At 39.2% G+C, this 13,853-nt stretch overlaps 1 protein-coding gene across 1 annotated transcript; it reads right to left on the reverse strand.

The window, feature by feature from the left end:
• Nucleotides 1-11,836: 11,836 nt before the first annotated feature.
• Nucleotides 11,837-13,455, reverse strand: LOC141655213 (uncharacterized). Its single transcript, XM_074462304.1, has 3 exons — nucleotides 13,297-13,455; nucleotides 12,412-13,151; nucleotides 11,837-12,083 (listed from the first exon to the last, which is right to left on the reverse strand). The coding sequence occupies exons 1-3, from the start codon at nucleotides 13,453-13,455 to the stop codon at nucleotides 11,837-11,839; spliced, it is 1,146 nt and encodes a 381-aa protein (XP_074318405.1).
• Between the last annotated feature and the right edge of the window lie 398 nt (nucleotides 13,456-13,853).

A 13,853-nucleotide genomic window follows, 5' to 3' on the forward strand; every position in this document is an offset into this window, starting at 1 on the left:
AAGCATCCTCCACCACCGCCTCAAATCCGGCAGCTCCTTCGGTCGTCTCTTCCCCTCCAGGATCGTCTTCCTCCTCCAGTGCCTCCACAACAGACCCCATAGGTCCCAAACGATACCCTGCAATCAAAAACACAACAAATAAAAAAATGTCAGCAGGAAATTTCGGCATTACGACGGCATGAAATGGATAAATCCAAACAACAACAACCCGCAATGCAAAACAAGGGCAATCCCGCCCAAAATCCAACCAAACAAAACCATTCACAATAAACAAACAAAAACGACTCGCCCATCTTTTCAAGCAAAAGACGAGTCAAAACCATGAAAAACGGCATTTCGAGACCCATACAAGGTCCGCCAACAAACCAAAATACATTCCCGACACAATGGGGTATTTTTCTACGGCTCAAAAAGGCAATTCATACGCTAATTTGAACCTAAACCGGTCAAAAATTCAAAAACGACCGCAAAAAGGCAAACATGATTTTATCACGCCTCAAGGTGACCTAAATTACCAATAAGGTCCATTTCAAGGCAAACTGACTCAATTCAAGCCCCAAACAGACGCTTATTTTGTCAGACATAAGACCGTCACAAAAGGCAAAAATCCAATTTTGGTCACAATATCCAACGAAGGTCCATAAATGGCGAATACGGGTTTTCCCAACTACAATGCAACCTAGTGGGACCCACTATCCAAGCAAATAAACTTGGCTTTGCGAAGTGAGACGGTCTCTCACCTTACTCGCGTTTTTCGAGCATAGGGAGCGGGAACGGGGACCAAAATGCAAACAAAAAGCACCCCTACACTCTTAAACAGGTTTCTAACCTAATGCAAGCATCAATTTCGCTCGAAATGGGCTCAATCAAAAATGGCCAATTCGATTTTTTAGGGTAAAATTCGCCCTAATTCGATCAAGCTAAAGATCAACAAATTTGAATGGATTCAGGAGGAAATACTTACCTTGAGATGACATTGTGGATTATGGCACGAGTGGAAGCTAGCAAAGGTCCTTCAATGGCGATTTTTGCGGGTTTTTATGTCGAAAGGAAGAAGACGAGATGATGAATGGTATGCAGCCTGAACTCGCGTCTTTTACAGAAAAAAAAGGGAAGCCCCTTTGATTCGCCAGGTGGCTCGCGCCTCAATCAGGTGTCCATTTGCTTTTACAGCGAATTTTGGGCTTTAGCCCAATTTTCACATAACAAAATTCGGATTTTCGTTGACGATATTGAAAATCGTCATTTCCTCAAAAACGAAAAGACAAAATAGTGAAAATTTAAATTCGCTATTTTCAAAAATTTCAAGCAAACGGCGATCAGAACTGCCAATTTCAAAAATAATAGTGAAATCAAATTCACTATTTTCCTTCAATTTCAGAAATAATAGCGAAGATTCAAAAACCGCTATTTCTTCAAATTTTAAGCGACGTCAATTAAAACCGTTACGCTCAAAATAATAGGTGGAAATTGAATTCCACTATTCTCACCACGAATGTCAACGGCGGCACATAAACCGTCACTTCAATCAATAGTGAAGATTCCAAATTCACTATTTCCATCAAATGTCAACGGCGGCACATAAACCGTCACTTCAATCAATAGTGAAGATTCCAAATTCACTATTTCCATCAAAAGTCAACGGCGGCACATAAATCGTCACTTCAGTTAAATAGTGAAAATTCCAAATTCACTACCAGCAGGGGGCTCCCTCGCGGAACCCGCTCATTCCAAAAACAGTTATAATGATCCAAATTCATTGTTTCCACGGCGGCATCATGAGTTCGCTACTTTCAAGACAAGCACTTTTGACGCGGCTATTCCCTTGATCCATTAATCGACTACCATTGGCTGGCGAGCCTTTGTCCGCAACCTTTCAAGGACAGATCCCGAAGATGCCTCGGGTACATTTCCTTGTCTTGGCTGGCGAGCCTTTTGTCCGCAACCTTTCAAGGACACATCCCGAAGATGCCTCGGGTACATTTCCTTGTCTTGGCTAGTGAGCCTTTGTCCGCAAACACCTCAAGGACACATCCCGAAGATGCCTCGGGTACATTTCCTTGTCTTGGCTGGCGAGCCTTTGTCCGCAACCTTTTAAGGACAGATCCCGAAGATGCCTCGGGTACATTTCCTCACCATTGGCTGGCGAGCCATTGTCCGCAAACACCTCAAGGATACATCCCGAAGATGGCTCGAGTACATTTCCTTGTCTTGGCTGGCGAGCCTTTGTCCGCAACCTTCCAAGGACAGATCCCGAAAATGCCTCGGGTACATTTCCTTACCATTGGCTGGCGAGCGTTTGTCCGCAACCTTCCAAGGACAGATCCCGAAAATGCCTCGGGTACATTTCCTTACCACAGCTGGCGAGCCTTTGTCCGCAAAAGTGCAAGGACATATCCGAAGATGCCTCAGGTATGACTCATTCTTATGGCTGGCGAGCCTTTGTACGTAGTCTAATGGACTATAAACGACTCGCACGGACAGTCGACAGACTCTAAAATGTTCCCGACGGCAGGTCCTTGACTCGTACCCTCGAGTAGCCTTGACGTCGCCCTTCCCGACGACAGGTCCTTGGCCTGAATCTTTTCGAGCCGCCTCGACGTCGCTTGGGTCTCCAGGATGTAATCTTCGATTGACCTGGGGGCTCTACTTTGACTTTCACCCTGTCCAAGCCTCAGTCAAAGTGGGGGCTCTGTAGATACCCAGTATCTACTGAGACTCCAACAAACACCCGATGATTATCGGACTACAACATGCTTTGAAATCGCGGCGTTTGATCGACAGTTTGTGTACAACTTTACGTCAGAAAACTTAAAACGATTTCGAAAATAAAACATTTCAAAACATTTCAAAAATACCTGGAGTGTTTAATGCACGACGACGGGGTCGCAATGACACTAACTAGAGTCAAAACCGACACCGGACCAAAAACCGACTCAAAAATTCAAATCCCGACTCCAACAACGAGTCAAACCGAGTCAACCACCAAAAACAAAACATTTCAAACCTTCTACCTTAAGTTTTCCCGGATTCATGAATGGTCAAGTACCAAACATGTGACTACAAAACCTAGGATAGAACAAATCATGATTGCGTTTGTTGTGAAAGTGACAACACAACTCGAAGAACCGCGACGTGGCTCGCGCCTCTTTGAGCAGCCTAAGTTGCCACGTCGCTCAAAACTCACACAACCACTCATTTCCCTATAAATACCCCTCAAATGCCACCCATTTGAGACTTACGCGAGTGTCCGCCCCCTCTTTTCTCCCTTAAAATTCTCGACTCGACTTCTTAAGTCACAACCCGACGCGTATTTACGACCTACCGATCGTAAACACGAGCCTTACACATTGTTTGGTACCGTCATCGTGCATTAAATCACTTGACCGACCACTTCGACCACTACACCATCACTAAACATCTAAAACACTCTTTTTACTTACCAAAACGGTTTTAAACCGAGTTTTATCCGATCAAACGAGTTGTTACACTTATGTCGGTCACTCGCAATAACCAAACATGTAAGTATGAGGGTGTAAAAATCCTCTTTTATTATGTTTTCATTTTTTTCATGACTATAACATGCTAAAACATGCATAACATGAACCAAAACAGGGAGTAAACGAGCCAAAACTGATTTTTGGACTAAGGCAGAAGCCCCTTAGGTCGCCAACTTGCCCGCGCCTAAATGGGGTGTTCAGACCAGAGATCAACCGTGTTTGTTCTCGTCACTTCCTTTTAATCCACTTTCATATTTGTAATCGATTTTCATCGTTTCAAGTATTTTCGAACCCTTTTTTACTTTATTTCATTTGTTTTAACCATAAAACATTTTTCACCCTTGGTTCCTCATACCATGACGGTTAAATCCGTGTTTCGGTGATAATATTTGGTTAATGACATTTAAAAGGTATTTTAAAGCCTTTTATTTCATTTCTTTACATTTTCAAACAAATATATTAGTCACCAACACAAAGTCATCCTTGGTTCTACATATCATGCCGGATTTTAACCCGGGTACGATGATGAGTATCGACTAATTACATTCAAATGGACTTAAAACAATTAGTCCATAATTACTTTCAAAACTATTCAAGTCAAGTTTGTCAAATCGAACCCGACACCGAATATTATCAAAATAATGATGATTATTCGAGTCTAGTTCTTCAAATCAACAAATGCGGTCTAAACGACCCCTTCAAATCAAACCGGGTTCAAATACCCATTTTCAATACGTTTTATAACGTTTTCTAAAAGGTAAGAACACGGCACATAAACCGTGCGCTAACCCGCGCCTAAACAGGCTCTCCATTTCTCATTTTCAAAACTAGAGGGAGGCCCCTTACACCGCCGGATGGCTCGTGCCTCATATAGCCGCCCGGCACTGTATTTTTCTTTCCAAAGATTAGTCTAGGACGATCCCGACTCCGGTTAACCCGGATATAGGACGGATCAGATGACTATTCAAAACCATATTTGCAAAATGCCTTACTAAGACAAATGGATCATGTTATGCACCCTAAACCTAATACGGTAAATGGATGTTTAATTTCCGTCTTGCATGCAAATCAATCATTAATCCAACTCGACATCTTATACTTGATACTTGGATTAAATCAACCGACTTAGAAAGCTCTCACATGTTAGGTTTAAATTATTGGATGCGCATTCATGCATTTAAACCGTTTTATCAACTTTTGCATTCAACCAACCAAGATCGATCAGAGAGGCGCTAACGCGGCGGGATTGGGTGTCCGATTAAAGGGCTTCCCAATACGTACCTTCACCTCTTACTCAGAAACTTTGGATAGTGGACGACCTTATCCAGGGCGTACGAGAGTCATTCTAGAGATAGGATGCTAAAGAGGGACGATTTCCTTATCTTTAGTACCTATGTCAAACGCTGCTTTGTGCTTCGATTTGACCGAGGTATAAAGTGGATTTCGAACGGGTTCCAGGCATCCCACAAATGCTTGGTGGTGACTCCGAACATCTCTAATCGTTTCGAGACCCTTACCGAGACGAAATCGACCGATCTAAAACGATCCTGTCGAAAGCATTTTTACGCCGCCGAGCGTGGCTTTCAAAAGACCGATGTATGTCCACTGATCGGCTGGGCTTGCAGGTGGGCCATGTCCACACATACTCTTAAACCCTAAATCTAACCCAATATCAAGCTAAGGTTTTCACAAAAAACGAGGCATATGAGCCGTGTTGATTTCGTGAAGCTTAAGAATAAAAGAAGTTTATTATTAAGATTTTATTCTCTAGAATTATCTTAACATATCTTTTATATTTAGCTTGATATGGTTATATATGATAAGGATATTTTTGTAAAATCTTATCATATATTAAGATTTAAGGAAAAGATAATAGGAGAATAATTGATAAAATTATCTTTTGGTTATTTTCTATTATCTCCTAAGATTTTAAGGAAAGAAATAATAAGATATGATTTGTTTACATATCTATTATTTCGGCCTCTAGGGTTTCGTGGAAACCGAGTGCCTTGCTTCCTCTTTTGCTATAAATACTCTACTCTTTGTTACATTTGAAAGTGAGACCTTTGAGCACAATTTGATTTGATTTTAAAAGCAAAAACCGTGTTTTACAAGCAAAAACCGTTTTGTTGTTTTGAAAAGGTCGTGTTTCTTATATACTTGTGCATTCATTCTTTCGTTATCGTTATAAGATAATAGTGCTTAATTGATTTCTTACTCCTTCATTAACGTGAACTTTTAGAAGAATCATTAGTGCTTTCTTATTAGCGTAAGTTAGTCACTCTAGCGATACTCACTTGAGTTACAACTAGGGTTGGTTGTACGAGTTGGGTTAGTAAATTTGTAATCCGTAGAAAGGTACTAAGTTTATTAATCGAGAGTAGTGGACGTAGGTTTCGATTTGTGAAACTGAACCACTTCAAAAATCCTCGTGTCTCTCTTTCTCTTTTGTTTATTTGCTTTATTTTAATTCGTTAATTAGTTAAAGTTTAATCAATAAACTTTAAATAATTAATTATACACTTACAATCGAAAAAGTAGGCTAAAGTTTTTTAATCCTCAATTCACCCCCCCTCTTGAGTATTTCGGATCGATAGACTCTTCAATTGGTATTAGAGCCTCGTGCTCTTGATTGCCTAATCGCAAAGAGGATGATCTGTCTATCTTTATTTATCTTATCGTTTTATATTCCCCTGCCTATCACGAGATAAATGGATTCCAAATACCTCAAGTGTCCCGTTTTTGATGGGAAAAATTATGGGTTATGGAAGAACATGATGACTCACTATGTGAAAGGTCATGATTGGGAGTGTTGGAGGATTATCCAAAATGGTCCGCATAAAATTTTTGTTGCATCCACTGATGGCACTATCTACGAGAAAAAGGAAGAGGATTATGTCGAGGCTGACTACAAGAAAGCCGAAAAGAATTCTAAAGCTATAAGTCTATTGCAGAACGGCATGACTAATACAGAATTCGATCGTTTCTCTTCGTGCTCAACGGCCAAGGAAATACAGGACGGTCTTGAACTAGCTTATGAAGGTACTTCCATTGTTAGGAAACACCGCATAGATATGTTAATGCAGAAATATGAGCTATTCAGTATGGAGCCAAATGAGTCCTTGGATAGTATGTCCACACGTTTTTCAAGCATCATAAACGAATTGAAAAACCTAGGAAGAAAATTCAACACCGAGGACATTGCAAGAAAGGTTCTTAGGAGCCTAAATAAAAAGTGGCGTGCCATGGTCACAACAATGGAGGAATCGAGAGATCTTGAGAATCTATCCTATCAAGAACTCATTGGTGCTCTCATGGCTTATGAAATCACTCCAAATGCTGATGAAACAGAACCGAGTAGAGGTAAAAATATGGCCTTGAAAAGCGAAGATGTTAGCTCCGACATAGAAGATGAGACCGTTTTGTTTGCACGACGTTTTAAAAATAGAATCTTTCGAAACAAGCAAGAAAAATCTTCTGCTAACAACAACAAGTCCTTTAATAAGAAAGCAACAAAGTCAAAATCATCATTTGCTAACAGACGTTGCTTCAAGTGTGGAGAATTTGATCATATGATTAAGGATTGTCCCACATGGGAGAAAATTAAAGACAAGACAAAACGCGAGAAGACAAAGAAGGAGTTCAAGCAAGTAATGATGGCTTCGTGTTGGGGAGATCTTGATTCAGAAGATGATGAAGGATTTGAAGATGACGAAGTAGCAAATCTTTGTCTCAACAGCGTCAGTCTTGACCTAATCTCTGACAGCGACGATGATAGCATGGATTCTCACTCAAATTACTGCTTTATAGGAGAATCAGCTGAAGATGACGATCATGAGGTTAGTTATCTTGAACTCAAAAAATGTGTTAAGAAACTTTCTAAAAATGCCCTAATTGAATTCTTTGAGCAACCCCTAGACAAATGTCATGAACAAAATTTGAAACTAAAGGATCTAAAAGAACAGATTCTTGATATTGCTGAGGAGAATCATATTTTAAAGACAAAAGCTAAGAAGCTGAAATCTAAAGTTACGGCAGATAAAGCCACAACAATAGATGCTGCTAATGTTGAGAAGAAAGAACTAGAGTCCAGAGTTATAGCTAATAAAGCTATAACTTCAGACCTAAAGCTTAATATTAAGCACCTTCAAGCCAAAGTTATAGCTAGTGAAGCTATAACTTTAGAACTTAGAAAGCCAAAGAACTTTTAGAGACTAAAGTCACATCTAATGAAGCAGTGGTTTTAGACCAAAAAAAATAAATAGATTCTCTCACAAAGCAATTGAAGGAATCTAAAACTGAGATGATCAATGTTAAGAGACAACATTCGGATGTTGTATTTATTCTTAACAAAAGGTTGCAAGACATTCGTGACAATTACAAAAAGGATAATGACGTAGATCACACGAAATGTCGTAAGGAAATTAAAACCCTAAAGGACTTACTCCTACACGCAAGGAAAGTCCGTGACAAATGAAAAGGTAGCACCAAAGTCCTAAACTTACTTACCGAACAATCTGACAATAATATGAAGATGGGTTTAGGACATGAGTTCTACAGCTGTAGAGATCACTCTAAATGCAAATCAACACCTTCTGATCACGATTTCAGAAAAAGAAAATATGCTGATCCTCCTGAATATTTGATTTGCAATTATTGTGGTCATACGGGTCACATCCAAGACAATTGTGTCAAACGAGCACATGATATACGGAAAAATACCGAATTTGTTAAAACGGTTGACACAACAGTCGAGAACGATAAATCCCCTATAGATGAACCTAACGAAGAGAGGAATAATAACTTACATTGGTTCTACGACATGGCTTTTTATTACACCAAGAAGCCTAGCACTTCACAAACTCCTTGTCAACCTAAACAAAGTAAACCTAAACACAAGGAGACCAGATATGTGAGACCCAGGGAATCCCCTGGACCTAAAACTCCTCCCAAACAAGACTACCCAAGGTTTAGAAATACGATTACTAGACAAGTTTGGGTACGAAAGGATTTAGTATATAGAGCAACTAACCGTAAAGGACCTAACCTAGCTTGGGTACCTAAAAACTGTATCTAATCCTTTTGCAGGTAATGGTGAAAGAAAACAATCAATGGTATCTTAACAGTGGATGCTCAAGACACATGACTGGAGATGAGAATCTTTTTCTTTCACTCAAACCTTTCAACGGAGGAAAGTTGACTTTTGGGGATAACAAGAAGGGTAAAGTGATTGGTGTGGGCAAAGTGGAAATTTCTAAATCACACGCTATCAGTGATGTTTACCTAGTGTATGGTCTTAAGCATAATCTACTTAGCATATCTCAACTATGCGACAAAGGTAACAAGGTTGTTTTTCATACAAATGTTTGTCGCATTATAATTGAAGGTACTAGTAATATTATTCTTGAAGGCCATAGGAAAAGAAATGTGTATATGGTAGATTTAAATGTCGTGTCTTCTAACTCCTTTTTGTGCATGAAAGTTATAATTGACGATCCTTGTTTGTGGCACAAACGTTTTGGTCACATTAGCTCACCTATTTTGAATAAACTCAATAGATGGGACTTGGTTGAAGGACTACCTAAAATCAGGTTCAATTAAGAGAAGATGTGTGACACTTGTTTTCGATGCAAACATGTGAGATCATCGTTCAAACCTAAAAGAGTGGTAAGCACGAATCAAGCCCTGTTGATACACATGAACTTGTGTGGTCTTATGAAGGTAAGAAGTAGAGGAGGATCCAGGTACGTCTTTGTCCTCGTAGATGACTACTCAAGGTATGTATGGCCTATCTTTCTTCATTCAAAAGATGAGACTTTTGATGAGTTTGTTTGTCTTATGAAACTTGTTCAGAATAAATATAAGACTAACCTTGTTTCTATTCATACGGATCATGGCACCGAATTTGATAATCAAGCCTTTATAGAATACTATAGAATTAATGGTGTAGTGCATAACTTTTCTACACCACGAACTCCTCAACAAAACGGTGTGGTTAAACGTATGAATAGAACACTAAAAGATATGGCTCGTACAATTCTTTTGTGTAGTGGTCTACCTCGTAATTTTTGGGCTGAAGCCATTAATACTTCATGTTACATTCATAATCGTGCTATGATAAGGCCTATCCTAAAGAAAATCCCTTATGAACTTCTAAGAGGTCGTAAACTTAATATCTCTCATCTTTGTTGTTTTGGGAGTAAGTGTTTTGTTCATAACAATGGTAAAAATAGGTTAAGTAAGTTCGACCCTAGAAGTGATGAGGCTATCTTTATAGGTTATTCAGATCATGGCAAGGCTTACAAGGTCTTCAATAAAAGAAAACTTTGTATTGAAGAAAGTATTCACGTTATTTTTGATGAAGATAATGTGTTTGATAATCCTTTACAGGATGAGGAAGAAGACAAGATGAACCTGATTTTCGTCTTTCCAGAAATGATCCTCCAAAACTGGAAACTGAGAACAATGAGATTGAAGGGATAACTGATGAGCTTGATCATTCTTCAAAAGACAAAAAGAAGAAAACTACAGTTATAGTTTTTTTTTTGATAAAAAGTAAGTATATATATAAAAAAAGAGAAGTCACCATACAACAAGGCCGATACAAACATCAGACCGACATTCTATCCAGCCCCATATCACAACTAGCGGCCCAAAGATAAACAGCCCAAACAAAACAACAAACAACAGACTAAAACCAACAAAATCTGATACAAAATCAGAAAATGATGTAAGGAACCCTAGAAAATCATCATCTTCAAGTTTCCCCTTTTCCTCCTACCTGATCAACAACATCATCACCAGAAAACAAATCAACTCCCCTTTCTCAGCAGTTCGTGAATCCAATCCTCTTCCCTCCTATTCAAATTTCTTCGATGCAACCCTTGAAATCTCACTTTCAGCTCTTCAATTATCAATCTAGCAAGCTTGTTTGGCCGGATGAGCACTAAATCATACTTGCTGCGATTTTTTTGATGCCAAATATTGTAGATGCAAGCATTTATAGCAACATCAAGGATCCTCTTTTGGACCTGAGAGCCAGTCCTTCCCAGGCGCCAAGTTATCAAATTGTTCACAGGGAAATTAATTCCCATCCAAGCTCCAATAAGTAGGAGAAGACATTTGCTATAGAGACATTCGAAGAAAAGATGCTCCATTGTTTATTCTGCTATTCTGCAGATATAACAGGTACTATCTTTACTGATCCCCAGCCTGTGCAATTTACTTTTTGTGTTCATATTCTCATGGTGATATATCCAGGCTATAAAGCCATGTTTTGGTATAGTCCATACATTCCAAATGAATCCAGACCATGGAAAATCATGCGATTTGAGTCGGAGAAACTCATATCCCTTAGATATAGTGTATCCATTACCATTGGAAGCCCAAGTTTGTTGCTGATATGCCTGATAGAGATCCACTTTTACTTGACAGATTTTCCTCCAGTACCAAGAGGAATTAGTACTTGGGGAGTAATCCTGCCAAGATGACCCCCTTAGGTAGATGTTGTTAACCCATTTGACCCATAATAGGTCTGGTTTGGTGTAAATCCACTAGACCAGTTTGGCTACTGCTGCTTTATTCCACATAATGTCTTGTTTAAGACCAAGACCTCTTTCTTTTTTTGGCCTACACACTTTATCCCAAGCTACCAGGGGGGATCTCATGAAGTCAACTCCCCCATCCCATAGGAAATTCCTACAAATTTGTTCAATTCTAGTAATAATTCCAGTGGGTATAATAAACATTTAAGCCCAATAGTTATGTAGGGTTTTAAGCACAGCCTTGACTAGAACTAACCTTCCTGCATATGACAGTTTCCTGGCTCCCAAGGTTCTTATTATAGCCACGATCTTATCAATGTGAGGCTTGCAATCCTGGGCATTAAGTCTAGTAATTTTGATAGGAACCCCTATATACCTGAAAGGGAGCCTACCTTCAACTAGTCCAGATACTTGTAGGAAATCAGCCTTCAGAGCTTCAGTCACTCCATTAAAATATACATTTGACTTCCCTTTACTCATCCTGAGACCTGAAGTAGCTGAAAAAGTAGAAAAAGTCCTGATAATAATCATCATAGAAGGAGCATCTCCCTTACTAAAAAGTAGGATATCATCTGTAAACATTAGATGGGAAAGCCTCAAAGAGGAACAGAGAGGATGTAACTTGAACCCCATAGCAGAAGTAGAGCTCATCAAAAGCCTAGTAAGGTATTCTATACATATGGTAAACAACAGGGGGGAAAAAGGGCCCCCTTGTCTCAACCCTCTTTGACCTTTGAAGAAACCAAACATGTTCCCATTAAGATTAAGGGAATAAGTAGCAGTAGTGACTCACTACATTATCCACCCTCTGAAAATATTAGGAAACTTAAGAGCCTGCATCATTTGATCAAGAAATTTCCATTCTATAGTGTCATAAGCTTTTTGGAGATCCATCTTGATCATGCATCTAGGAGACACAACCTGTTTCTCATACATTCTAATAATATCCTGGAAAATTAGAATATTTTCCATAATACTTCTCCCCTGAATGAACCCTCCTTGATTTTGAGTAAGGATATCAGGTAGAACAAGAGCTAACCTATTGCACAACAATTTAGAAATGCACTTGTATAGTACATTGCAACAGGCTATATGTCTATATTCAAGCACAGTGGTGGGTCTTGCCACTTTGGGAATGAGAGTGAGAAGGGTTGTATTTAGCTGATTAAGGAGTTAGCCTGACTGGAAGAAATCAGAAATGGCATTACAAATCTCATCTCCCACAATCTCCTAGGAATCTTTAAAAAATTGACTAGAATACCCATCAGGGCCTGGAGCCTTATCATTAGGGATACTGAACATTACCTCTTTAATCTCCTGATGAGTGATAGGACTTAAAGCTCCTGAAAATGAGCCTCAGTACACACCTTACCTTTTTGAACCACTGATTTTTAACTTTAAGGATCTGATTTTTAGACCCCAAGAGCATTTGATAATACTTCCGAAATGCCATCTGAATACCAACTTCATCAGTATGAAGCTTATCCTGGTGGTCTTTAATCTGATAAATAGAGTTTGTTTTCCTTCTAGCCTTGATGAGCCCATGGAAATAAGAAGAATTAGAATCTCCTTCAGTCAGCCAGTGGGCTTTTGCTTTCTGCTTTAAGAATTTCATCTTGGCTTCATATAAGAACAGAAATTGTTTATGAGCTTCATATTCATGCTTTACCAAATCCTCATCCCCTGGAGATTGAACCAGTAACTTTTGGATATGATTTAGTTTAATCTGAGCCATGTCTGATTGATTCTCCACAGCACTAAAGTGAGTCCTATTGAGCTGTTTAAGACAAGGCTTCAAAAGCTTAAGTTTCCTGACCACCCCATACATATGAGTCCCTCTAATTCTTTGAGTCCAACAATTAATGACACATTCTTTAAAGTCAGGGGCTTTGCTCCACATATTATAGTATTTGAAAGGTCTATTATGAGACTGATTATTAGCAGTAGTAGTCACAAGGCAAGGAGTGTGATCAAACAGACGCTCAGGTAAAAAATTTGCATAGTATTCAGATAACTGGAGTGACCACTCATGATTCAAAAACATTCTATCCAGTCTACTATACACCCTTGTTTCAGGGAGTTGTTTGTTGCTCCAAGTATAATGCTCCTGTAGAGGGCATATCACACAGATTACAATCCTCAATGCACTGTTGAAAGGGCTCTGCTTCAGATTGAGTCACATTACCTCCCAACCTCTCATGTTCCTGAGTCACACAATTAAAATCTCCCCCAACATACCAGGGGTCCCCAACCTGTGTAACAATCCTTCTAAGACCACTCCACAAATCCTCTCTATCTTTATCTCCATTGAAGGCATACACTAAAGTATGGTGAAATTGCTTTTGAGTATTCTTATCCGTGACCAAAAAGTGCAGGAACTGGGCATTATACTCTAAGACCAAGATATCCATAATTGTGGGGTTCCACAATAACCAGATTCTTCCTCCAAAAAGTTATAGTTGATGATACTATAACATTGTCTCAAGATAAGGATCCTCAATCCAATGTTATAGATGATGTTACTATAACCATTGAATCCAAATCAAGGTGATGAGTCTGAAGTTATACCCGACTCTGCTACAACACCAGGATTGGATTTAGGGAGAACATTGATACGTGCAATTTATATAGTATTTTTAGCCTCTTATTGCACGCATTTCTATGTTATATTCGTTGCTTTGTATTGCGATATGCCCCGAATTGGCTACTTTGGTACGTTTTATCTCATTTGCAAGAATGGACCTTAAAGGCGATATCGTACGTTTTTCGTTCCTCTTAGCATGCATTTTGAGGAGATGGAGATTTAGAG

The sequence above is a fragment of the Silene latifolia genome, chromosome 5 (genome assembly GCF_048544455.1).
Source record: "Silene latifolia isolate original U9 population chromosome 5, ASM4854445v1, whole genome shotgun sequence".
Taxonomy (NCBI): domain Eukaryota; kingdom Viridiplantae; phylum Streptophyta; class Magnoliopsida; order Caryophyllales; family Caryophyllaceae; genus Silene; species Silene latifolia.

Coding starts and splice junctions, on each gene's coding strand:
- LOC141655213 (XM_074462304.1), bottom strand. CDS start 13,455: ATGGATATCTTGGTCTTAGAGTATAATGCCCAGTTCCTGCACTTTTTG. Junction 13,152..13,296: donor TTAGAAGGATTGTTACACAG/GTTGGGGACCCC, acceptor TGCCCTCTACAG/GAGCATTATACTTGGAGCAA. Junction 12,084..12,411: donor CAGTGGTTCAAAAAGGTAAG/GTGTGTACTGAG, acceptor GTTGTGCAATAG/GTTAGCTCTTGTTCTACCTG.